At 43.0% G+C, this 24,249-nt stretch overlaps 2 protein-coding genes across 2 annotated transcripts; both read left to right on the top strand.

Annotated features, from left to right (window-relative positions):
• The first annotated feature begins 2,706 nt into the window (after positions 1-2,706).
• Positions 2,707-10,221, top strand: pfkmb (phosphofructokinase, muscle b). The gene is made up of 22 exons (XM_079265916.1): positions 2,707-2,912; positions 4,175-4,248; positions 4,500-4,577; positions 4,798-4,987; positions 5,170-5,335; positions 5,425-5,469; positions 5,634-5,742; positions 5,848-5,943; positions 6,025-6,117; positions 6,250-6,375; positions 6,551-6,615; positions 6,705-6,768; positions 6,875-7,021; positions 7,101-7,171; positions 7,307-7,394; positions 7,480-7,632; positions 7,734-7,898; positions 7,975-8,036; positions 8,140-8,251; positions 8,355-8,454; positions 8,540-8,645; positions 9,395-10,221. The coding sequence occupies exons 1-22, from the start codon at positions 2,828-2,830 to the stop codon at positions 9,531-9,533; spliced, it is 2,334 nt and encodes a 777-aa protein (XP_079122042.1). The 5' UTR covers positions 2,707-2,827; the 3' UTR covers positions 9,534-10,221.
• Positions 10,222-11,716: 1,495 nt separating this feature from the next.
• espl1 (extra spindle pole bodies like 1, separase) lies at positions 11,717-23,914 on the top strand (the record flags this gene model as incomplete). The annotated part of the gene is made up of 31 exons (XM_079266073.1): positions 11,717-11,800; positions 12,062-12,364; positions 12,475-13,212; positions 13,372-13,473; positions 13,623-13,734; positions 13,874-14,001; positions 14,228-14,421; positions 14,522-14,764; positions 14,920-15,064; positions 15,177-15,336; positions 15,504-15,643; positions 15,823-15,957; positions 16,080-16,196; positions 16,294-16,465; positions 16,574-16,702; positions 16,818-16,974; positions 17,684-17,793; positions 17,992-19,127; positions 19,209-19,626; positions 19,851-19,976; positions 20,220-20,433; positions 20,554-20,759; positions 21,075-21,202; positions 21,415-21,537; positions 21,705-21,854; positions 21,975-22,142; positions 22,296-22,400; positions 22,485-22,600; positions 22,682-22,765; positions 23,281-23,445; positions 23,546-23,914. The coding sequence occupies 31 exons, from the start codon at positions 11,717-11,719 to the stop codon at positions 23,745-23,747; spliced, it is 6,510 nt and encodes a 2,169-aa protein (XP_079122199.1). The 3' UTR covers positions 23,748-23,914.
• Positions 23,915-24,249: the final 335 nt, after the last annotated feature.

The following is a 24,249-nucleotide window of genomic DNA, read 5'->3' as shown; positions in this document are numbered from 1 at the left end:
ATGGGCCAAAATCGTCAATGTACGGAAAAGTTCCTGTTCCTGTTGTTTTGTATTAAACTGTAATATGATACAATAATGTGTTGTGTTACTTGTGTTACAGCACTGCTTCCCTCTGATTATAACAGACACTGGTGGATTGTATTGCCATGCTTTAGCGATGAGGTCATTCCTCACCAATGAAGTAGTGATATCAAAGCTATTAATACCGATCAGATGCAGAATGGTTTCTCAAGAAGAGAGGTGCTGTGAGGATGTGGTACCCGGGCGTCTTTTCAGCCCAGTGGCTCTTCTGTGGCACACTGCTGGCCTGGCTGATGTTCTGGCTCACAAAGAAGGCTCAAGGTATAAGTACAGTGTGGGTATTTGTGTCTTTGTGTGCTTGTTGCGAGTCATTTCAGTCTTATTTAGAAGCCTATGGTCCTTAAATTCAATTAGTCTGAGCAATACTTGTGGAAACAAGTCTTTTTGTGGTAAATAATCATATAAATTCACCAGGTCATAAATGCACTAGCATGACATGTTTTAACATGTTCAGTTGTGGGTATGACTGTGCAGTTTCACAGTAATGGCGATAAAAAGGTGTGTTTTATAGATAGCAGCACTGTCTGCATCCAAACATCTTGTATCTATTTGAAGACAACTCCAGTAAGCTGCCTGCAACAAACACGCCTCCCACTCTCACTGTTGTCACATTGATGATTTTGTAGTACTGCGCCGTATCTACTCACATATCTGATTCATTATTCCAGACAGGAATAGAGGACTAACACGATATAATGTGTCGGCAAGTGGAAAAGGAGTCAATTAAAAGTAACTGACAGTTGTGTCATGGGGGTTGAATTTCCCCTCCATACAGAAATGACTTACACTAAGAAATTACAAACAAGTACAATTGTTTATGTGAATTAAGCTTTGTAAGCAGAAGCCATCCATTTATAATACCCAGAGGTCTTGTTTGTGTGCAACCAATTTCATCTTCTTGCGAGAAATACAACATCAATCTTTATTGAACTGGACATATGTGACTTGCTGAATTCAGAGGAGACTGTTTATTTCTTTGTTTTAATAAATGGAGATTGTGCAAAATATGCTTATGTGCTTGTTCCCTGCCATGCGTTCCTCAGAAAACCAGCCTGTCAGATGCAGCCGATAGCAAAATATATAAGGCCAGTGGGAGTAAACTAACCTGCCATGTACAGAAAGAGGACGTTGCATTGTGATCACAAATGCTTGAAATGAGAGAAAACGCTGAGGAATAATGCTTGAGCAAGTTGTCTTTTATAGAAAAAGGTCTATCATGTGAATGAGTAGCTGCCTTATACTCTGGAGTGTATTATGAAGAGGTTTTCTATCGTCATATACACAGTACAGCTGAGTCTGGATCACATTCTGGGTAATATGTCATGGTTCTCCCTCCTCAGGTACTAATGACCTCTCAGCATCTGAATGTAAACGCAAGACGGCCTCGAGCTCTGATCCACCAGGGGATGCTTGTAAGCTGGACCACAACTAAAGATCTCTGACTATCAGTTTGAATATGTAGTTTTCAAAGTATGGCAGTCGTAGATCTATGAATCAATTTCAGACGATGTGTAATTACTAACGGTGCCAAGATGCACATCTATATTTGTTTGATTTGTTGAGTTGCTGTGACTGGGCCGTCAGGGCCAGCTAAGCCTTCTCTGCTGACCTAAACAGAATCACAAAGTTAGAGCTATTTTATAGTTTTTCACAAATACACGACATGTATTATAATTTGTGTTCCCATTGCACAGCTCCTGTCTTCCTCTGTTGCTCTGCTTCCAGCACAGCTTATTTTAAGGACAACTTTTATCCAATCAGATTCAGCCCGGTGTTCGTTCGCTGGCCGGTGTCCCCGGCAGTGCAACATTATATTTCCCACAATTTAAGCTGCATTTTCCAAATGCACTAGTATTATTCAAAAGAATTGTTCGGTTCGTAAGCCTCGTAGCAAACGGTTTAATACGAATACGTGTATTATTACACCAACAGAAACAAATAACCATAGCTCAGTAGGACAGCACAGGAACACCTACTTATTTTTGGAGAATATTATATAATGAATACAAAGAAACATTTCAAACAAACCTGAGATGAAGTTAACAAAAAGTAACAGTCAGGAGAAACAACATTTCTATGGCAATTACTGTCTCAGAGTACCTTTTAAAAAAAAGAAAAACCTATATACGTATATATTGCAGTGAAAAACAAGTCCACGGTGAGTAAAATGTGCCAGGAGCAAAAAACACCCGACATTGCTTGAGGGTCAGAGGATTAATGTCATGCAGTGGTCAGTGTCCAGAATGTGTGGCATAACTTGCTGTTCACTCACGGTCCCCATTCATCTTGAAATGGGAACAATTGTCCAGATTTTCAAAGCCTAATCTATTATTCAGTGTACTGTATTTGAAATTAATTTAGATCAATTTCCAGATATTTGTATTTGTGAGGTTTCACATTGATTCTAAAGAAGAAAAAGCCTAAAGCACTTTGATTAAATGCTGTAAAACAATAAAATATGAAAAATGACAAAGGGGGTGCATGGGGTGGGGGGGGGGTTGACTACTTTTAATAGGCACTGTGTACGTGTGTGTGCATCTAAATGTGTTTGTGAAACTATTTGTGTCTCGATGTCTGTCTGTCTGCCAAGAGGATAGTTAGGCTGTGCACTTTTGCACCTGTTGTTACTTTTCCTTCGTGAGCAAGCTGAGTTAGAGGTGAGGGGCTTCTTGTACTCCACACTGTACAGCAGGGTGGCAGGGATCTTTACACTCAAGGCCTCTTTCCCTCAGCCAGCTCCAGGACCATGGCACAACCGGATTCCCCCGACCAAACCAAGATGGGAGAGGGTCGGGCGATCGCCGTGCTGACTTCAGGAGGCGATGCCCAGGGTAAGTGAAGGGTTTCCAGGGTGTGTGGAGGGCCACGGCAAAGCATGTCTGCTGTTTGTTTGGATCTGGTGTGTGGGAAGTCACTCTACTTAATAACGCAATAGCTGGATTTAATGACATGAAAAGAAATATTTGAGACATGAAGTGAGTTAGAAACGTAGGCATATATAATTGTGATGACTCTTGAATAGTCATTGGTTGTCTGAATAGTCCCTGTAGCCTACATACAGATCTCAATACTGTAGCTTTAAGTTTGATATAATATGTCCTTTAGGTAGCTATTAGCTCTAGAAATAACACAGCTTTTTGCCTAAATTCTAGTCCCTTTTTACTGTCAAATTCAATCATGGTTGCAGCTTCCTTTTATATCAAATTTGACAACTCGTCATTTTTTTATGAGCAATAATCCTGGATTAATGATCCTGGCAGCATGGATTCCTTCACAGAGTGAGACAGCCTCTCCCCTGACCTTTAACTTGATTGGGAATATCTCCACTGTGACCTTTGGGAAGTGTGTCAGCGACCCCACACAACCCTGGAGTTTTTGAGCGTGTGACCCAGTGAGATATCCATCTCTGTTTTTATGCCTATCTGAACTTTATAAGAATTTGGGGCAAGTGTATAAATGCAAAACCGCACAGCTTGAATTACCCTTAACCTTTCTTCTGTTTAATTCCCCAAAAACACATACTCCTCATTACAACCATACCTTTATATGTTGATATCCTGAAGTCCAAGTTTCTTCCTGTGGTCCTTCCTCCTCTCTCTCGCTCTCTCTCTCTCTCTCTCTCTCTCTCTCTCTCTCTCTCTCTCTCTCTCTCTCTCTCTCTCTGTAACACTGTATCTGTGGACTAATTTTAGAGGCATGACCTTTCTGTCATGCGTTTGTAAAGTGGTTAGGTGAAGTGGAGACGGATGTCCTTTGCTTCTTTTCTCTCCTCTCCTCCTTTACACTGTAAGTGGAGATACTTTTGGCACCATTGAAGATAATCGATCCACATCTTGTCCTTTAAGCAACCCCCTGACTTTTGAGGGTGCAGGCAGAGGCCCACTTGCCTTTCCTGCAAAACAAGCTTTCCACGATCACTGACAAATAAAATTGTACTACAATATTGTTTTATACAGGTCATCTTTTTCACCAGCATTTAACCATTATTCTATTCAATCATGTATTCCATTCAATGATTGCTTCCACCTGAGTGTGAGCGTCATCACAAGGTTCTCATTGTATGTGCTAATGTGCGCACGCACTGGGCCTACAGGGATGAATGCAGCTGTGAGGGCCACAGTTCGAGTGGGAATATACACTGGAGCTAAAGTGTATTTTGTCCATGAGGTAAATACTGCTTTTGAATTTTCTGTTTTCACTGTTTGATAAATCATCGATTGCGCAATGACAAAACAAATTTTTGAAAATTGTCAAAATGTCATCAAGTTCCCACAACTCTCAGGGCTATCTTCACTTTGCATGTACTGTCTGTCCAACAATCTAAAAATACAAAAGTTATTTAACGAACAATCAGTCAATTAATAATATGAACTGAAAATACCCCTTTCCAAGGAGGTGATATTTTGTTTTGTTGACAGGGTTACCAAGGTCTGGTGGATGGAGGAGACAATATCCGCCCTGCTACTTGGGAGAGTGTGTCAATGATGCTACAACTGGTGAGAACAAGCATATTTATCTGCACGATTATCTCAACTCTGTTTTTAACTTGTGACCAGTAAGTGGGATGGGTGATCTGTGTAACTCTAGCAGCTCCTTAGCCTCTACAGTGCAGTTATGGAGGTCAAATGGTGAATTAAATGCCAAGGTTCCTTAAATAGCTTAAGACTGCCTCCCTGTGATTCTTGTTTGAAACTCTTCCTCCTTGCCTAATATCAGGGTGGGACTGTGATCGGAAGTGCCCGCTGTCAGGATTTCCGCACCAAGGAGGGACGCACAAAGGCCGCCTGTAACTTGGTCAAGCTGGGCATCACCAACCTTTGTGTGATTGGTGGTGATGGCAGTCTGACGGGTGCCAACCAGTTCAGAAATGAGTGGAGTGAGCTGCTGGCAGACCTGATCAAAGCTGGTGAGAGCCATGAGCCAAAAATGGATTGTTCTAAGCCACACAGCCTCAAATGAAACGTATCTTTGCACATATCTGCCCCTCTATACTGATGTTATGGTACAAGTTGCTGTTGGTTTATGACATGTTGGAAATTCTGGCTGCAGCCACTAAGATTCTAAGAGTGTTGTCACCTGTGGTCTCAGGCAAGATCACGTCAGCTGAGGCAAAGGGTTCCTCCCATCTCAATATCGTTGGCATGGTGGGCTCCATTGACAATGACTTCTGTGGCACCGACATGACCATCGGCACAGACTCTGCGCTGCATCGCATTATAGAGATCGTGGATGCTATCACCACCACAGCACAAAGGTATGCATGTGATTATTACTGCATTTATTTAATGGACAGACTTGCCATGCCATTTTAAGAGTATTGACACGCTGTGTGCTGTTGTGCAGTCACCAGAGGACCTTCATCCTGGAGGTAATGGGCAGGCACTGTGGGTGAGTACAGCCTGCGTGTTGTCAACGTCATTAAACAGCTGGTTATACAATAACTACAAAACATGGACTGTCTATGGATGAAATTATGAAATGTCCCTTTCAACTACTTACGTTACAGTTTTGCAAAAGACACTTGAACCCTGTGTATGACTCTTACCCTACAGTTACCTGGCTTTGGTGACAGCTCTGTCCTGTGGCGCTGACTGGGTGTTCATCCCAGAGATGCCCCCAGAGGAGGGATGGGAGGACCATCTTTGCAGAAGACTGGCAGAGGTAAATGTCCTGTCCTGCATCGTCTTCAATGACTAATTTAAATCCAGCTTCTTCTTTTTTTTAAGTCTGCTTATTGATCTTAAAACTTTTCTCTGTCCCTCTCAGCAAAGAGGCCGCGGCTCCCGTTTGAATATTATCATTGTTGCAGAGGGAGCAATAGACCGCAACAGTATAGCCATCACATGTGACGGCATCAAAGAGGTCAGTAATGGCAGAACTCCAATATACCAGCACACATATAGGGTCTTCTTAAGATATTAAAATCTGAATCTCTCTGTCCAGCTGGTATCAAAGAGGCTCGGCATTGACACCCGCACCACCATCTTGGGCCATGTGCAGAGAGGAGGAACCCCTTCTGCCTTTGACAGAATCCTGGTAATACTACCTCTGTCCCATATATAAACCTTTTAAATATTTAACCACGAATCAAATTTCTCACTAACAATGTGATTAAACACAAGTGTACCGACTTCTCAAAGTTTCTGCTTTTGGATTGTCATGATTCAGGCCAGCAGGATGGGCGTGGAGGCTGTAATGGCTCTGCTGGAGGCCAGCCCAGACACTCCCGCATGTGTGGTCAGCTTGTCTGGAAACATGGCTGTCAGGCTGCCTCTCATGGAGTGCGTGCAAGTTGTGAGTAAAATCTGCTCACGATGCAAATCAAATTAATTCGGTTTCTTCAGTTTTTACAAAGTTAACAAATGAACAAGCAAGCTTACGGAAAAGCAAGAAGTTTTAGATTTTTTTTTTTTTTGTTCTGATTAAATTCTGAGTTTCCTTTTTGTCTTTTGACCTTCTGTCACTTCAGACTAAAGAGGTGACCATAGCTATGGCTGAAGGAAGGTTTGAAGACGCGGTGAAGCTCAGGGGAAAGTGAGGCATTCTCTTTTGCATTTTTTTTCTTTTTAACATTCTCAAGTGTTGTCCTGTGTTTTAAATGCCTGTACATTTCTGTACAATAGGAGCTTTGAGAACAACTGGAACACTTACAAAATGCTGGCTCATGTGAGCATCCCAGAAGTAAAGGTCAGGATCTAAGTTGAACCGCCTTATTGTACATCAACTGTCTCATAACTCACAGTGGAAAATGAATGTATCTTGACAAATGTCTCTGTGAATGTGCCCGTGCCAGAGTAATATCAACATTGCCATAATGAACGTGGGAGCTCCGTGCGCTGGAATGAATGCTGCAGTTCGTTCAACTGTCAGGGTTGGGCTCCTCCAGGGCCACCAGATGCTGGCAGTGCACGACGGCTTCGATGGCTTGGCTCATGGAATGGTAAATTACACATACATAAACAAACAAGAAGGCTTTTAATTTCAGAGTATGATAGAGCATGCCTTCTGTCCCTGCACAGATTGAGCCTATTGGCTGGTCCGGAGTGGCAGGATGGACTGGAAAAGGAGGCTCCCTGCTGGGCACAAAGAGGTGAAATATTTCAACAAACATGTTGATTGGTACAGTAATACCAGTGCATGTTTCAGTGTTATTAAAAAAATACTTTAACCTCTTTAAACTTGGCATTGAGCAGGTGTACTTCTGTGTTTTCCCTTTTTTATAAAGGTCCCTGCCACATGAGTTTATGGAGGAGATCAGTCTGAGCATCGCTAAGTTCAACATCCATGCCATAGTCATTATTGGAGGCTTTGAGGTGAGCAGCGAAGGAATAGATTCACATCCCGAACACTAAAACTCAACATTTTACTGATTTCCTCGTTCCTCCCTGTCTTCACTAGGCGTTTGTTGGGGGTCTGGAGTTGGTGCAGGCTAGAGAGAAGTATGAGGAACTTTGTATTCCCCTTGTCGTTGTTCCCGCTACTGTGTCCAACAATGTTCCTGGATCTGACTTCAGTGTTGGCACTGACACCGCCCTTAACACTATAACCATGGTAATATTCATATAGAACATAAAACAAACACCAGGCAATCCAAAAACTAAATCTTACTCCCTTCGTCTTCTCTTACTTCTTTCTCTCTTTCTCCTTTTCAGACATGCGACAGGATCAAACAATCAGCTGCCGGCACCAAGAGAAGAGTGTTTATTGTTGAGACTATGGGAGGATACTGCGGCTACCTGGCAACCATGGCTGGCTTGGCATCTGGAGCGGATGCTGCTTATATTTACGAGGAGCATTTCAACATTCATGACCTAGAGGTCTGTCCTTGTGAATGTACAAAAGAGAGGAAGCTAGGTGATGACATCAGTGGTCTGATCCTTGATTTGTTTGTAGGTGAATGTGGAACATCTGGTGGAGAAGATGAAGACCACAGTGAAGAGAGGACTGATTCTGAGGTTTGTGTGAATTCATGTAAATTATATTCCGATTAGATTCAACTTTACACTCTGCAGCTCACTGTGGCTTCAAATCTCACCCAATATTCTACTTTTGTTTCAGAAATGAGAACTGCAATGCCAACTACACCACAGACTTCATCTTCAACCTGTACACAGAGGAGGGCAAGGGTGTGTTTGACTGCAGGAAGAATGTACTTGGACACATGCAGCAGGTGGGCCACAAGATGCAGACCTTCTATTTGTTGTATGCTGACATATTATATGCGCCAAAAGATTTAATTTCAGAAACATAATGAAACCTATCCTTTATATAAGGGTGGAACACCCAGTCCTTTTGACAGGAATTTTGCAACCAAGATGGGGGTCAAGTCTGTGTTGTGGTTGAGTGACAAGCTGAAGGAAGGCTACAGACACGGTGAGGACATGTTGCATATTGTGTTGTAATGAGTCCTGTGCTCCCGGTGATAATGTGTACTATATTTTTAATCCCAAACCTCCAGGTCGTATCTTTGCCAACTCTCCAGATTCCGCCTGTGTGCTGGGCATGAAGAAGAGATCGTTGGTCTTCCAGCCTCTGGCAGAACTTAAAGATCACACTGACTTTGAGTAAGACTTCATTTCCATCATCTCATTGTATTTTATTACCTATTCTCTTTTTCATTGTTTTGTGTTTACTCATATTGCATAGTTAGTGGGTTAGTTGGCCAAAAAAAATGGGTTAAAACTTGATTGCTATAACATAAAGATGATTGCTAACATGTTAGCTAACGCTTAAAGAGACAGTTCACCCCAAAATCAAAAATACACATTTTTCCTCTTACATCTCATGCTATTTATCAATCTAGATTATTTTGCTGTGAGTTGCCTATAGTTTTGGAGGCCTGTGGTGTTCAGAGTGCCAAAGCGCCAAAGAAATACATTTGAAAAACTCAACAGCAATGTCTCTTTCCAGCAATCATGACTCGGTTACTCAAGATAATCACCTTTTCAAATGTATTTTTTGTCGCTTTGAGTACCACAAGCTGAGTGACTTATGGTGTCATTATTTTGGAGAGAAAGCAGACATCTCTACAGCTGCTCCAAAACTACGCAACTCAAACCAAAGCAAAATAGATTGGTAAATAGCACTGCAGGTAAGAGGAAAAATATGTATTTTTGATTTGGAGATGAACTGTCCCTTTAAGCCCCCTTGTTGTAAGTTTAGTTTGGAGTCTTTCTGCCAAACATCTGGTCAAAAATCACTTAATCAGCTTTAATTGAAATATCTCACATACATCATTTGACTTCCCAGGCTTTAAGGGCGTTGTTCTTGTTGTTTTTATTTTCCTCTTTGTACTGACAAATGTCTTCTACAGACATCGTCTTCCAAAGACACAGTGGTGGCTAAAGCTGAGGCCCATCCTGAAAATCCTGGCCAAGTACAAGATCGATCTGGACATCACTGACAAGGCTACGATGGAACACGTCATCAAGAAGAGAGGTGGAGCTCCTTAGTAGCCTTTCGCTCTCTCACCATTTGTTGTTAAAAGCACTTTTTAAACTGTCGCTGAAAAGTGTAATAAAAATAAAGATGCTAATTATATCACCAAAACACATCGCAAGTCTCACATGTGATTATTTTTTAAAGAAAACATTTCTGTTGCCTGTGTCACAGCAAAAACGGACAGTATTTGTTTGGTGTAGTTTATAGCTGCCATTCACAGGCTCATTGCAGTTATTGTGGTTTTTATGATGTCTTATGATATTGGTATCTGTCTTGTGCATCCCCATTCCTCTATTTTCAACTAAAAATCTAAATCAAATACTCTTTTTCAGTCATTTCCATTTTAAGTTTTCCCCCATTTCCTTTCATCTGTAGACACTTTTAAAGAGAAACCAGGGTTTTCATCATGCAGCGTGTCCCACAGTGCTGGCATATGGAGTGTAGATCATTTTATCAGAATTGCATAGAAAAAACGGCTTGGGTCCAAACTTACATCCGCTCAGGCATTGACTATAGAAATCATTGCAAACAAATATAAACCTGGACCTTATTGTTTATATGTAAATTTGAATTTATTTGATTGTGGTTTCTTTTTTTCTTTTCATCCTATAACTGCTCCCTATACCTTTATCATTCACGAGCCTGGCAATACTGATTGAATCTAGTACAAAGGGACAAATAAAAGATATATTAAGCATTGTTTGTTCACACTTTGTGTCACTTTGTTCACTCACTCCCTCAACCCTTCAAGGATCGATCTGACAGAAGTTGTTTTTAGAGAAATGGGTCAGCCGTTGTGACAGTAGTGGGCATTCCACCAAAATGTATAATCTGCTCAAGTTTGTTATGTTGCTAATGGAAACACATAATATTCATCTAGCATGCAGTCCCTTCCACTAAAGGATGAAGTTTCAACTGTTTAAATACAGGTGATCTGCAGTGGGCCAAGTGTAGACCTGTGCCCTCTGGTGGATATGTTCCAAACAAAAATCTTTTTTCATCACTCCATTTACCACTCAAAAATGGTGTATGTTTACAAACCCATGCCAGCAATGGCATCACAAACTATTTGGGATTTACATTGACAATAAAAAGCATTCACCCCATGGACGTTTTCATGTGTTATTGATTTACAATCATGAATCAGATGTAATTTGGTTTTTATCAACAAAACCATCTATTCAAAATCTAAATGGCCACACAAGGACATTAACATATTTATTTTGACTGTGGTTACCCCGTTTAGAATGATGTCTTGCTGGAAAATAAACATATTCTCTCAATTTATTTAGTTGACTCTTTTTGTTGACCTATATCTAAATTGTTATAAAATATTATATTTTTTAAATGGCTGGTGTAACTATAATTTATAGTGCTCGACTCATGCAATCTAAAGAATAAAGATGATTTTGATGAATAAGGATTATTATGACAGAGAGTATATAGTGTAACTCCAAACCTCCATGTGCAAGCAATAATCTTTGTTACAAATCCTAAACACTTACTATACAACAATCCCTCAAATAATTCTGTACAAGCCCGTTTTTAATCCATCTGAAGAATATCTCGGCCTGTACCTCACATGGCCGGACAATGGATTTATTTTAATTACATTGGTTTATATTTACAATATATGGTATGTTTCTGGGAGATATGATGCGTAGCCTGTTTGAATACAAATGCAATTGAATAACTAAAATAGTTATGTTTGTCATGGTTTTACAACTCATCGTAAAACTACTTGTATGTTACTCTCGTTCTGTTTTTTATATATGATCATAAAACTACGATACCCATAAGCCCTAGAGTTTCCGGTAAAAAGCGGATGTGCTGTCTGATTGGTTAGCAAACACCTTTCAAAAACTGTGCGCGGTGCTGCAGTTTTCTTGAATGTTAAGGATTTGAATCTTTAAACTTACGCAACTTTTGCAGCAACCTTACCGCTGCTTAATTGTGTCGTTATGGAGAAAACGTCTGCTTTTTCTCTGCTGTGAATATAAAAGTGTTGCCATCAAGGTCTCCTGCTTGAAGTAAGTCGCTGTATGTTGTCTTGGTGAAGCTAGCAGACGTTAACGTTCGTCGAACGGCTTCATGTTGTGGTTGACGCTAACGTTAGCTAAGCTACGCTGCCCGCTCAACCGACGTTTAACACTAAACTTTCTACTTTAATACCGTGTTTTCTACAGCTGCAGACATGAAGTGTCTGAAAGTGGACGAGTACGTTAAGCGGACTTCTTCTGTGGACGAGACGGAGCTTTTACTTCAAGAGCTACAGCAGGTTAGCATAATCATCATTTGCATAAGATGAACCTCTCGTATTCCTAATGTTTTCTACAAGATAACGTATTTAAAGCACAGGCTTTTAAACAACATTAAGGCAGCGATAAAACATATACCGTTATATATATATATATATACATATACAATAATTTAAATGACAGTTTGGGTGCGGCAAGTTCCATTTGCTGTGTTAAAATTGTGTTTTTGAGAATATAATGCATTTTGTAATGTATTTTTCTTTTGTAAATATGTTTTGTAGAACTATGTGAAGAGTCGGTTGGGCCTCCAGGGTCGCACACTGTGTGACAGGGTCATCAGGGCCTGTAACCATCAACTTGGTGTTGGATCACCAAGCTTTGACCATGTCAGTCAGTTGGTGCAGCTGGTGGAGCTTTCCCTTCAGGGCTATGACGTTTCTGCAGCACTCGTAGCTAAGAGCAGTCCACTATACATGGAAAAGATAATTTTCCACATTGTCAAGAAGCTAAGCAGCCTAGAAGCTCACAGGCTATGTAGCAATGTAGCTGGGTTGCTTTACAGCAGGCTTACCCCAGCCCAACAGGTATGCATGCATCACCTTCTATTTCAGTTCATTTACATGCGTTGTGTGTTCCACATCGGCACTGAATGATCGCCTTGTTAACAAGGTTTCCACTCTTGTATGGTCCGTAGGGTGAGGACTACTGTGTCCTTGTGCGGAGCTGCTTCTCCGTGCTCTGGAATGGACTATCTGCTACCAAAGACAAGAAAATCCTCAATCCTCGTGACAAACTTCACTGCCAGATACAAGCTCTGAGCTTCCTTCTGTTGTTGGACACAGAAAGTGGAACCCCCTCTCTCTCCAAAGCACCCATATATACGGAGGATGCCATCACTGACTTTGAGAGTAGCTGTGAAGCAGTGACCAAGGACGGTGCTTCTTTTCTTCTCCAGGAAATGCACACACTTTTCAACAGATGCTGGACTGGTGGTCAAGGGTCCAAGCAGTCTACTGAGGCATCAGGTCTATACACGCTTTTTGAAATGGTGCTAATAATAGTGAAGGCGCTTTGTAAGGCTGGTCACTATGACATGGCTTTCACCTTCCTGAGAGACACTGAGAGCAATGTCGGAGACCGTGCTAACTGTCGCTGTACAGCCATGGTACTCTGCAGATGGGCAGTAAAGATTCATTCTACGATGAAGGCTGGCGGGGAGAGTGGCCAGGCTTTGACGGAGTGTGCCAGGGCCTTGAGGTCTCTTTCAGCCGACCTGGGGGACAGAGAAGCGCATGCAGTCCTGGAAGGTTGTGGACTTGTGGTGTGGGCTGTCGAAAGTGGCCACAGCCCGGGAATAAGTGGACCTGTGCTGCTGGCTTGGTTTTCTTTTTGTGAGGAGCACCAAGAGCGGATATTAAAGACGCTAAAGAAGGTGAGTATAGCTACTGACCAGGACAATTGGTTATTTTTGTTTTGTGTGTGTGTGCTAGAAACAAAGTAGTGGAATCATTCTGTAAAATTAGAGCACTGTTGGGTTCTTCTTGAGGAAAACGTATACAGATTACATACCTGTGATTTGCTTCATCTACAGAGTTCAACATGCCAGGCTGAGTGCAGCAGACTGCAACATGCGCTTTGCTTCAGTATTTACCAAGGCTTCGTGTTTGCTTACGAGAGCATGCTCGCCTCACAGGTGAGGCTGCTTCTGTAGTATCCAATTTCACGGCGTTGGTGATGATGGCACCAAAACTGAAATTAAGACCAATGTGTCACAGTTAGAACTTGTTGCTGCCCTTTTTAATTGTGCTTCAGGTTTTAGTACTTACTGTGATTTGTTCCCAGCTGGAGAACAGTGACACACTGGACAGAGTGCTGCTCTACTGCCAAGCCACATCTGGACAGATGATGACTGAACTGCGTAAACTGTCGGGTGAAAACCTTCTCGTCAAAGCAGGTGATTATTACGTTCTAGATTATTAACATGTCGGTTCTTGTGAGTGGTTCTGAAATGCTTACTTAAATTGCACTATGTAGACAGTTGATATTGTATTGTTCTATTGAATGGCATTTTAAGATGACCTTGTGTCTTGCAGTGATTGCTGTGAGCAACTTGTCTTGTGGATTTTTCAACCGGCGTCTCTACGACCAGGCCTTCACACTCGTTGAGATTCTCTGCAGGGATCTGTGCAAGAATTGCCCCGTCTCGCTGTCCGTCGATAGGGTAAGTCCTTCAAGTGTGTTTTTTATTTGTTATATTCTACACATGCACATTGTCTTAATACTATAGTGTATAAATCATGTCTTTGTCTTGACTGGGCTTGGTTGTCTGTATACAGATTACCTCCTGATTTTAAATAGGTTGTGATAGATGCAACCCCAAATGATCCTGAGGAACATTTAAAATTTTACACTCATCTCTATCATTAACATGGCTTTTGACTACCTAGTTGAGCCGACCCTTCATGCTGGCTGTGCAGACGTCCAGGCGGGCTGGACAGCTGGAGCGAGCGCTGGACTGGGTGATCCTGTGGCTGAAGGCTCTGGGGGACAAAATCACGACTCATATGTCTGAACCGGTCTCCCTGTGGGTGAAAACAAAGACCGACGCTGCCTGTAACTCGGAGGAGGACATCCGTCTCAGGTACAGATACAGGGTTTTTTTTTTTGTGTGACATTTATTTCTCAGAGAAGGTGTTGTATGGATTATTCATGGAAAGGACACTTGTCCCCTCCTGAAACAGGACATTACGTGACGGTTTTGGCCCTGACGTCCCAGATGAGCGAGTAATGCTTTGCCTGTTGGAGGAAGAGTTGCGTTGCTATAAGGAGTTTGCAGGAGACACGACCCAGGAGCGCTACAACACACTCTGTGATCTGTTGGACATCTGCCACGAGGAGAGCTCACACACCCATCTGCGTGCCGTCTACCTCTGTGAAATGGCCCAAGTTGTGTGTTTCCAGGATTTCAGTGAACAGACGGACTGGTAGGAGCTTTTATTTACATTCTTTCTAATGAGTGGTTCTCCTTGTCATTTACAGATGCACTGTTCTTTGTGTGGTCAGGGCAAAGGTTTTTGCAGCTGGACTGTCTGCAGCCGACTGTCTCCGTCTTTTATTATGTTCATTTGTAACCGTACAGCACAGCGGTTGATTTTACCCACGAAGCTTTACGGCTACTTGAAGAAGAACCCGAGACTCCAGAGAACGCTGACAGACTGAAGGATGACAAGGCCCGTGCTTTACTTTGGCTCTATATCTGCACTCTGGAGAAGAACCTTCAGGAGGTGAGCTCTATTATAACCTGTAATCAACTATCTTCTGGATTTAAGTCTTAGTTTAACACGCTGACCAAGTGTCTTGTGATTAACTGATGCTGCTTGTTTTGTTTTTGGTCAGACCATTGATGGGGACAAAAAACAGCGAGAGTTGCGTGAGCAGACGCGGTGTGTGGCCAATCAAACAGAAACCAATGATTTTGATTACGAAGACAAGCAGAAGACACAAGACAGCATCCTGGTCTATGAAGGCTTGCATTTTAACCTGGCTGCAGAGAACGGTAAGAGCCCGTTTCACATCACCAATCATCCGACTAGACGCATGACATGATGCTTATACTTGTCCCATGTTCTGCTATTCTGAACACATCTCTGCCGAGCTATTGGTGGGACTAATCAACTTGCTGCCTTGAGAATAAAATACCTTGTTTTTTGTATTTCCTGTAAGAGTTGTGCAAGCCTCTGGAAAGAGCACTCGAGGAGTGGTCCGCTCTTCTCCAGAGACACGGCCCGCCTTCTGTCAGAAACCCCAAACACACCTGTAGCTCCATCGCTGTGACTGCGGCGCTCTTTAAACTCAAAGGAAAGGTAACGATGCGTTCTGACGGGTCTCTTTAGTCTCCACCAAATAAGTAACCACTTGGTTAAGCAAATATTTTAATCTAGAAGTTTTACTGTAAGAAAGACGTAGATGTGTAAGTGCTATTTTATGCTGTATTCTGTGGTCAGGTTATTATAAGTATTGTTCACATCACTATCTTATGTAGCCTCTAAAGGCTTTGGAAGCTTACCAGCTTGCGATTGGACTTTCACGTCAACTTGCTGATGCCCACGGATGTGCCAGCTCCCTCTGTCAATCAGCCAGCCTCCTGCTGGATATGGGCATTCCTGAACTGGCTTTGGTAATGCAGTTTTGTAATAAGTATTCGTAGCAAACCTTCTATATCATTTATTTTTTATTTTTTACTATACCTCACTTTGTTTATTGTGCTGCTGCTTTTTTTTTTCTTCTTTTTTTTTTAAGGCCCAGCTAGAGCAAGCAGAACAGTTTCTCACTTCTGTTACGACTGCTGATGGGCCTTCGTCTCTCTCTATGCTGGCCGTTCTGTTGAAAGCGCAGTTCTGCTACAGCACAGGACAGGTCAGTGACATGTAGCAGGATTTCTTGCATTGTTGTTTTTTTGTCTGGAATAGGTGATTCTATCAAATTTCCCCTTTTCCTGTTGACCATGTCTCAGGTGGATCGTGGAGTACCTTATCTGTGCGAGGTACTTAAAGAAGTGAACAGGCAGAGGCAGTCAAAGAGTTGGTACCTGCTGCGTGCTCGCATGCTCCAGACCTGCAGCTCCTATCTGAGTTTGGACACCGCTGCACTGCCACAAGCCCAGAGAAGCCACATCACACAGCATGGTTAGCTAAAGCACACTGAATGTCATTTCTGTGTTCATTTTGCTTTATGAGAATGTAGAGAGGAGGTTTGCAGCTTTAATGAAGTAAGGACTTGTGATTGTGCCTCAGGTCTAAATAGCCCGGACACTGTCCTATATGAAAGTCTGAAGCTTCTCTGCAGCCTGCTGGTCACTCTAGTGGGGAAGGGCCTCTATGGATCGAACGGCAGCAGCTCAGACATGCGCTTCATCGACCAAGGTAGGTTTGTCCCACACACGGACTGAATGAGAAAGCTTCTTATACCTTTTTATTGATGTCTCTTTTAGTGCAGTCTGCCATGATTCTCTCCCTCTCACCCGTGATCTATGAGCAGGAGATAACTTGGTGCTAAAGTGGCAGCTGCTCTCGGAGCTTCTGAACTGCTCTATGAAGGTTGTGGCTGTGAGGAGCAGCTGTGGAGCCGTCAATGACGCCAGGCTCCAATGTCTAGAAGCCCTCAAGCTGGCCATCAAGCTGCAAGCACTCAGCCAGTACGTACATGTGCACGCTCGAGGGTTAACATGTAAATAGTGAAGCCGTGTCCAAACGATAGCGTGTGCCCTGATATTATCAGTGTACTGGACGATCTTGGATATTTTCTCTCTGCATGGTACAATGCTGAAACTTACTGGCAGCTCACAACTTGTTTCTCCTTATTTGTTGTGTGCTGTTCAGCTTGATGTGGTGTTTACGCCCATTTATTGGACCTGAAGTTTTTACTGCGTTCACTTTGAACTGTTGAAATAGAATCTATACAGTATAGTTCTCTAGTGTATTGATTAGAATAATACTAAATGTTAGTCAGTCATAACCGCCCCCCCTCTGTACAGTCTACTGCAATCCAATACAACAGCCCTGTAATAAATCCCAATTATAAGACTCTTATTATAGATTTGTTTTTTTAGAGGAGCTGATTCAACTCTAATCGGGTTTACTTTGTTTGCTTTATACTGCGTTAGTGTTGTTAATGTTTTGCAAGGCTGTTTAGCATTGTAATTACCGGTACAGTAATTCAAATCAGTATAACTATATGAATTTGATCCATCAGTACATACTAAGTAATTCAGTGCTTACCACGCATAACAGTACAGATATACAGCACAATACATCGGAGCTAATGTGGTCACATTACAAACTCGTTCTTTTTTTTCTTTTTTTTTACGGAAGTCGCGCTTTTCTTTGCTCTTGTCGTTGTTTCAGATGTGCTGAGCTGCTGGTGATGAAAGCTGAGTTGGAGCTGATGCAGGGGGAGAGAGAGGAAAGTAGACTTGATTTAGACAAAGTCCGAAACCTTCTGGAACTCTGTACAGGTGTGTTAAATACAAAGCTGTTCAAATGAGGCTGGATATTGAAGTAAAATTGTGTTGTGATTTGATACAATTGTGTTGTATTTTTAAAAATAATTTGTTGCCGTTTTTGTTGTACATATGTTATGACTATTGTCTAATTTAAAGCTTGTCGCTTTCCTCATACTACATCATTTACTTCTATTCATTTATTTTTCTCAGATTCTTCTGATCAGGTGCAGAAGGCTGAGGTGAAAATCAAACCAAGGAAAGGTCGCCCGGCACAGAAACCTCAGGTGCCCCTTCCTGCCTTCGAGGATGACCTTAAGGGCATCCTGAGCATCAGGTGGATTGGCAAAGAACCCGTAGTGAGGGATGTGGCCAGCTCCCCGCCTTTAAAAGCACAGCCTCGCCGCTGGCTCTCCTCGCTGGCGCATGAATGCGACTGCCACTGCCCCTGCTGCTCGGAGCCCTGCCTGGGCCGTGCCACTGCTCGCTGGGCAGCCGCACAGGCCGACCTGGTGCTGCAGCTAGATCCCAATGAAGCCAAAGTCAGTTTGAAACTTCAGACGGCAACATTAGCCCGCTGTAAGAGTGTTGTTGCCAAACTTGGGGCAAAATTGGCTACACTCTTCCCTCCCTGTGGCCCTGGCAAAAGTCCCTCTAAGCCCTCCCTGATGCAGGACGTGGTGGGCCGTGTCTACCTTCACATGGCCCTGTCGGCGCTGGAACCAAGGCTCAGCAAGGTCTGTGGTATATGGAAAGTACTGGAAGCTGGCTTGGCCTTTGTTGATTCCACACCTTCTCCTGTGCTGAGACCTGTGAGAGCCGGCCTAATGGCAACCAAAGCCATCGTGTCATTGGTTACCTTGGCTGCGAAAAAGGGCTGCAGCCCAGAGGAGCTCTTCTCTAATGCTTGGACTTGGAATGCACCAAACGAGGATAAAGTGCTGAAATCGGAGCAGAAAGCGGTGCCTCCCCCGTCCTCTCTTAAGAAGCCTAAAGAGCCAAATCGAGACCTAGATGTTCCTGACAAAACAAAGAAGGTCAAGCTTGTCAAGCCCAGGATTCACGTGACGAGCTCTTCAACCAAAGGAAAGGGACTTGTGCCCATGACGCCAGTAATGGTAAAGCCCGAGCCATCGAGTCGGGAGCGCGACTCTTTTGACTTCAACACACTGGTACCTACGTTGGCCTGCACTCCGATTCAAAAGCTGAAAGCCCCCGCTTCAGTGCAGAAAGCCCCGAGGACCGCCTCTAAGCTCCAGTTTCATGTGTATGAAGAGTTGTCGCCAGTTCAAGCCAAAGCCCAGCCTGTGCCTGCTGCCCCCAGACGCACAAAGAAATCCCGTTTCGTGGTAAGCATCTCAAAAAAATACAGCTTTTTGTGTTTTTATTTTTCTTGACGAAAAAACAGTTTTTCTTATATTTGAATCCAGATTGAGTTCAGCGACGAGAGTGACACGGAAGCCAACCCCCCGGCAGAGCCCGAAGAAAAAAACGATGTCCCGAAAAAGCGAACTACCACAAGAAGAGCTGCACAGAACTGTAAAACAGCCCCAGATCCACCTGCAGAGAAGGTCCCAGCCAAGAGGCCGGCCCGGGGTAAGAAGACCACTGCAATGCCCCGGGTGAGTTCTGAGGATGAGGAGTCTTTGGTCTGTCAGGCCGCCTCAACCAGAAGAGGAAGAAGTAGGAGGGAACTGTCCAAGGCGGAGGCCGATTCAGTGGAGGAGCCAGACAAGATGAGGACCATTGAGGAGGAAGCTAATCAAGTTCTGAACATCAGCATCGAGCAGCTCAGGACATCTGACTCTGAGGAGGCTGAAGACCGCTCTGCTTCAAGTAAAGATATCGGTGTGTATTATGTTTGTGAAACTCTCCATTAATTAGTCAACATAGAACTTAATTACCTGGCGTTTGTGAAAAATGTACCATGACAGGTTTCGTTTGTGCATTTAGTGATGACTTCCAAACTCACTGTTCATGATTTGAAACTCAATAATGGTCATCACTGCATCAACAAAATGTTGATAAAGAGCCAGAGCTCTCATCTCTTTCTTGACTCTCTCTCGACATAGATTTGGAGGTTTTGCGGAGGGATATGTATTGTGATTTGGAGAGAGATGACTTGTCTGAACTAAGGAGCAGAGGTCACCTGAGAGACGGTCCACTAACACACCTCCCTCAGTCATACACCAGGCCAGGTGAGGCTTTACACTCCTGCATTATGACTGTCTTTATGGTATAATGTGTCCTTTCATTCATTGAGACTCAGTCTTTGAAATGTGTGTGTGTATGAGAGGAGGGAAACATGCCACTAACGTCTAGAAAGCATCTTGAAATGAGGGATGTAGTACCTGAAGTCAACGCTGTTAAAGTCTTAGTAGCTCTTTAACCTTCTTGGCTCTTCATCCAGTTGTCTGTCATTTTTCTCTTTCTCCTCTCAGACAATCTTTCTCTGGAGGATGTTGAGTTGCTGCTCCGCTCAGCTTGGTTGGCCCTCCAGCACTTCCCCTCCCCCACCATCTACCCGACCCTCTGTGCTCTTCTGGCCTTGACCCGAGGACAGCAGGACCCCGTGACTACAGCGATGCTGCATGCCCACTCCTTGGGCATCACAAATCGTCATCACACGATCAGGCACTTGGCCAGTTGTCTCAAGTAAGCATATGTCTTGCATGTATAGTTTTGACATCTGACAGTTCAAGGCTCAACATTCTTTCACCGTGACAATATTACAAATGGTTGAAGTCGAGTTGCTTTGTGTCGTCATTGGAACAGGAAGCTGAGAAAGGTGCCCAGTGAGTTAGCAGACAAGATGGACGCTCTGAGTCTGGATGAGCTCAGTCCAAACGAGTCCAAGATCTCCACTGAACAGAGGTTGTCGCTGTTGGAGAACATCTTCTCCTTCCCAACTGCTGACTCCTCTACGTTCCCCAAGAGCCACTGTCAGGATTTTCTCCAACTAATTGACCAGCTTCCCGCAGGTAAAATATGAAATACTGTCTTGATCTCCGTAGCTGAAGGGGTACATTCATGTTTGATTCCATCAAAATGTGCTTTTTTTATTTTCTAAACTGATTCTGTGGATTTTAATCTACGAGCAAGTTTTATTGTTACCGCAGTTTGTCAAACTTCTAGTAAGTCATTCCTTTAGCTACTGCAGCTATACTTAGTGGAGCCTTTTTATCTTCTTAATTCAGATTACTGGTTGCTTTCATGCTTGTTAAGATGAGCAGAATCTGAACTGCATTACGCTCGTGTACTATTATCCTTTCTGTGCATCTCTCTCTCCTTTACAGGGGTCACTGTGTGTGTGATGTCTGTGCTCGGAGTAAAACCCGGGGAGATGGGTGACGGCATCATGCTGTCCCGTCTCCAGAAGGGATCTGCACCCGTCACTGTCCACACCCCTACCGCTAAACAACAGGTGAGGACGGTGCATTATTAATCACAATCTGAAACCAGACAAGTATATTGTAACTGCTTTGCAATACGGTGACACAAGTGACTGTAAAATCTTGCCGCGCTCACACTCCCATCTTTTTATCAACTGCTTTTTCTGCTTCAGTCAGTAATTATGTCACACTAATGTAAAGAAAAATGACTTCTAACTTTGTCTTCCGTCTCTGTGTTGTGCAGCGCTCCATCAGTTGGCTGGTTCAGGAGATGGATAGTATTCAGGTGGAGCAGAAGCTTGTGAGCTCTGTGTCTGAGAAAGCCAAGTGGTGGGAGGGCCGCGGGGGGCTCGACTCTCGAGTTGGGGTAAGTGGAGAAGAGCGAGGGTGCTGCTGGGGAGTCTCAGGGGACTTCACAATGCCTGCATCATTTACGCAGTTTCACTTAAAGTTATACACTTCCACTCAGACATGTAGACGATGAAAACAATTTTTTTTTTTGTTGGTCTAATCAACCTGCCGTCTTTCTTTCAGCAACTGTTGAAGGCGATGGAGGACTTGCTGGGGTGCTGGTGGAGCTTTCTCTTACCCCCTTCATTGGATCCTGAGCTCTCCAAACAGGCACAGCACCTCTGCAACTCTTTGTCTGCAAAGGGAGTGACAGTCAGTGAGGAAATGTTGAAGGTGTGTGTTGCGTTTGGCCTTTTGTTGTTGTTGTTTTTTTAGATCCATGGAGCTTGGTTTCTGTTGGACAAGGAACCGCAAAGCAGCAACTACTCACGCGTTTAAACTTCTGTGTTTCAGGCGGTGCTGTCGGCCTCTCCTGTGCTCTCCCAAGAAGACCTGAAGAGATTTGCTCTGGGACTCTCTCCGCAGTGGGACGCCAAGTGTGACCAGCTTCTCCAAACAGCCGTGTCCCGGCTCGCTTGCAGAGAGGAGCCCCGCGGTCATGTGGTTCTCATCCTGGACAAGGTTGGTTTCATCATCTCTATTAAATACTGCATTTTCCTGTAGCCTGATTTGTACAAAGGGAGAAAAGACCTCCAAAAGCACTCGTGCGATATGTTCTCAGTGAGGTAGGGTGATGCTAAAATGTGGAGGTATCTTCTCCTGTTTCTTTTGCAGTACCTTCAGAAGCTGCCGTGGGAGAGCACCTCCAGCTTACTGCCTCACTCTGTCAGCCGGATGCCTTCTCTGCACTCTGTAATCGGACTGAGCATTCAGAAAGAGGTATGATTAAGCTCCATAACTGTGCCATTAGGGCCTGTGGTGAAGATGTAGTGGTAGTTACGGATATTATTATTGTTTTTTTAGACCGACCCTCAGTCCATCCTGAAGCAAGGTGTGGATGCAAGGCATGTGTTTTATGTGGTCGACCCTGATGCCAATTTAAGAAACTCTCAAGGACAATTCAAGGAATGGTTTAGCAGGTGAGACCAACACTTGTATGCAAGACTTCCTGTCCCCAGTCTGTTTTCTTCCCATCCACTACTCTGCCATTCTCATTAAAGTAAACTGGATTGGGCCGGTGTGTGTGGCGTTGCTCCTGACTCGAGTCAGCTGGAAGAAGCTGTTGCTACCAAGGATCTATACATGTGAGTTTGTCATCTTAAGTATCCTGATGGGGAGAGGAAATAATACTGCAAGATGGTGAAAATATTGCGTTATAAAAGTTCTTCAAAATCGCTGTTTGAGCAGATTAGAGCTTGAAACAATTCTTTGATTATTCAAATTTGCTGATCAACAGGCAAAAAAGTTGATCACCGGAATTCATTTTAAACACAAATGCTAAATATTTCACTTCTTCTGTGATGGTAAATAGATTTTTAGGTTTTTGACTGTTGAAACAAACAACTGAGTTTGATTGAACAGATTCATCTCATGAAATTACATTTTAGCTGAATCTCTGTAACGGATCCTTTTCTGTTCAAACTGTCCCACTGAGAAAGTGTTCAAATAAATATTGTGACGTATTTGTAAGAGGATAACTAACACAACACAAATTAGTTCCGTTTTAATATTTTATTGATACAATGTTTGTTTTATATTGAGCCCTTTGATTTGATAACCAGTCTGACTTTATGTCGTCTCTGTCCATGTCTGTCTTCAGTTACGTGGGTCATGGTGCAGGCGCACGATTCTTCGACGGTAAATCGGTCCTGAAGCGGCAGATGAGAGCAGCTTCTCTGATCTTCGGTTGCAGTAGTGCCGCTCTGGCAGTGCGCGGAGATCAAGAAGGCCAAGGCATCGTCCTCAACTACCTCACAGCAGGCTGGTGAGATATGTCTTCACTAGCCGTTGAATAAGGATCTGTTAAATGTGTCCTATGAATACATTTCGATGTCTTGTTGTTTTTTTTTTTTTTTTGTCCTTAGCCCCCTTTTTTTGGGAAACCTGTGGGATGTCACAGATCGAGATATTGATCGCTTCACCAAAGTCCTGTTGGAGTCCTGGTTATCTGCTGGCTCTGGAGCTTCCCTCCTGGATTATATGTGGCAATCCCGTCAGGTCACACACATGAAACACCTGATCGGAGCTGCACCTGTGGTCTATGGTCTACCAGTTCACCTGCAGTAGATGAGCTGGTAGACCAAAACTCTTCCAGCTTTGTTTTGCAAGTTTTGGCAATATTAAAGTACTGCATGTTATTTTATTTAAACAAATGCTTCCATTTTTAAACCAATGTTTTTTTTTTTATATTGTGAATGATTTTAAATATTTTTGCTAATTTTCATAAAGTGTTTGAATGCTCATTAAATGTGTTGATTGAACAATTTCTGAATAAATGTGTTCTTGAATACAGTCTGTGTCCGATTTGTGGAAATGACTTTGGAATTAGTCACATTTATGTGAAGAGTTGGGGAAAGCCTGAAAAAATATATTTACAGTATCTTCTGCAAACAAGACATATGACTATAAGCTTCTATGAATATAAGTTACTGTCATTTGGATAAAATGTATTTACTGTGGGAACAAGTTTGATCTTACACAACATATGGAGCGTGTTCTTACAACACTTGTTTATATTGCTTGAAATATTGTAATTGTTTTGTAGCTCAAAGCTGTAGCTATGAGATTC

The sequence above is a fragment of the Melanostigma gelatinosum genome (assembly GCF_949748355.1).
Source record: "Melanostigma gelatinosum genome assembly, chromosome: 3".
Classification (NCBI taxonomy): domain Eukaryota; kingdom Metazoa; phylum Chordata; class Actinopteri; order Perciformes; family Zoarcidae; genus Melanostigma; species Melanostigma gelatinosum.
Note: the sequence above shows the minus strand (reverse complement) of the source record. Positions and strands in the feature narration are given on the sequence as shown.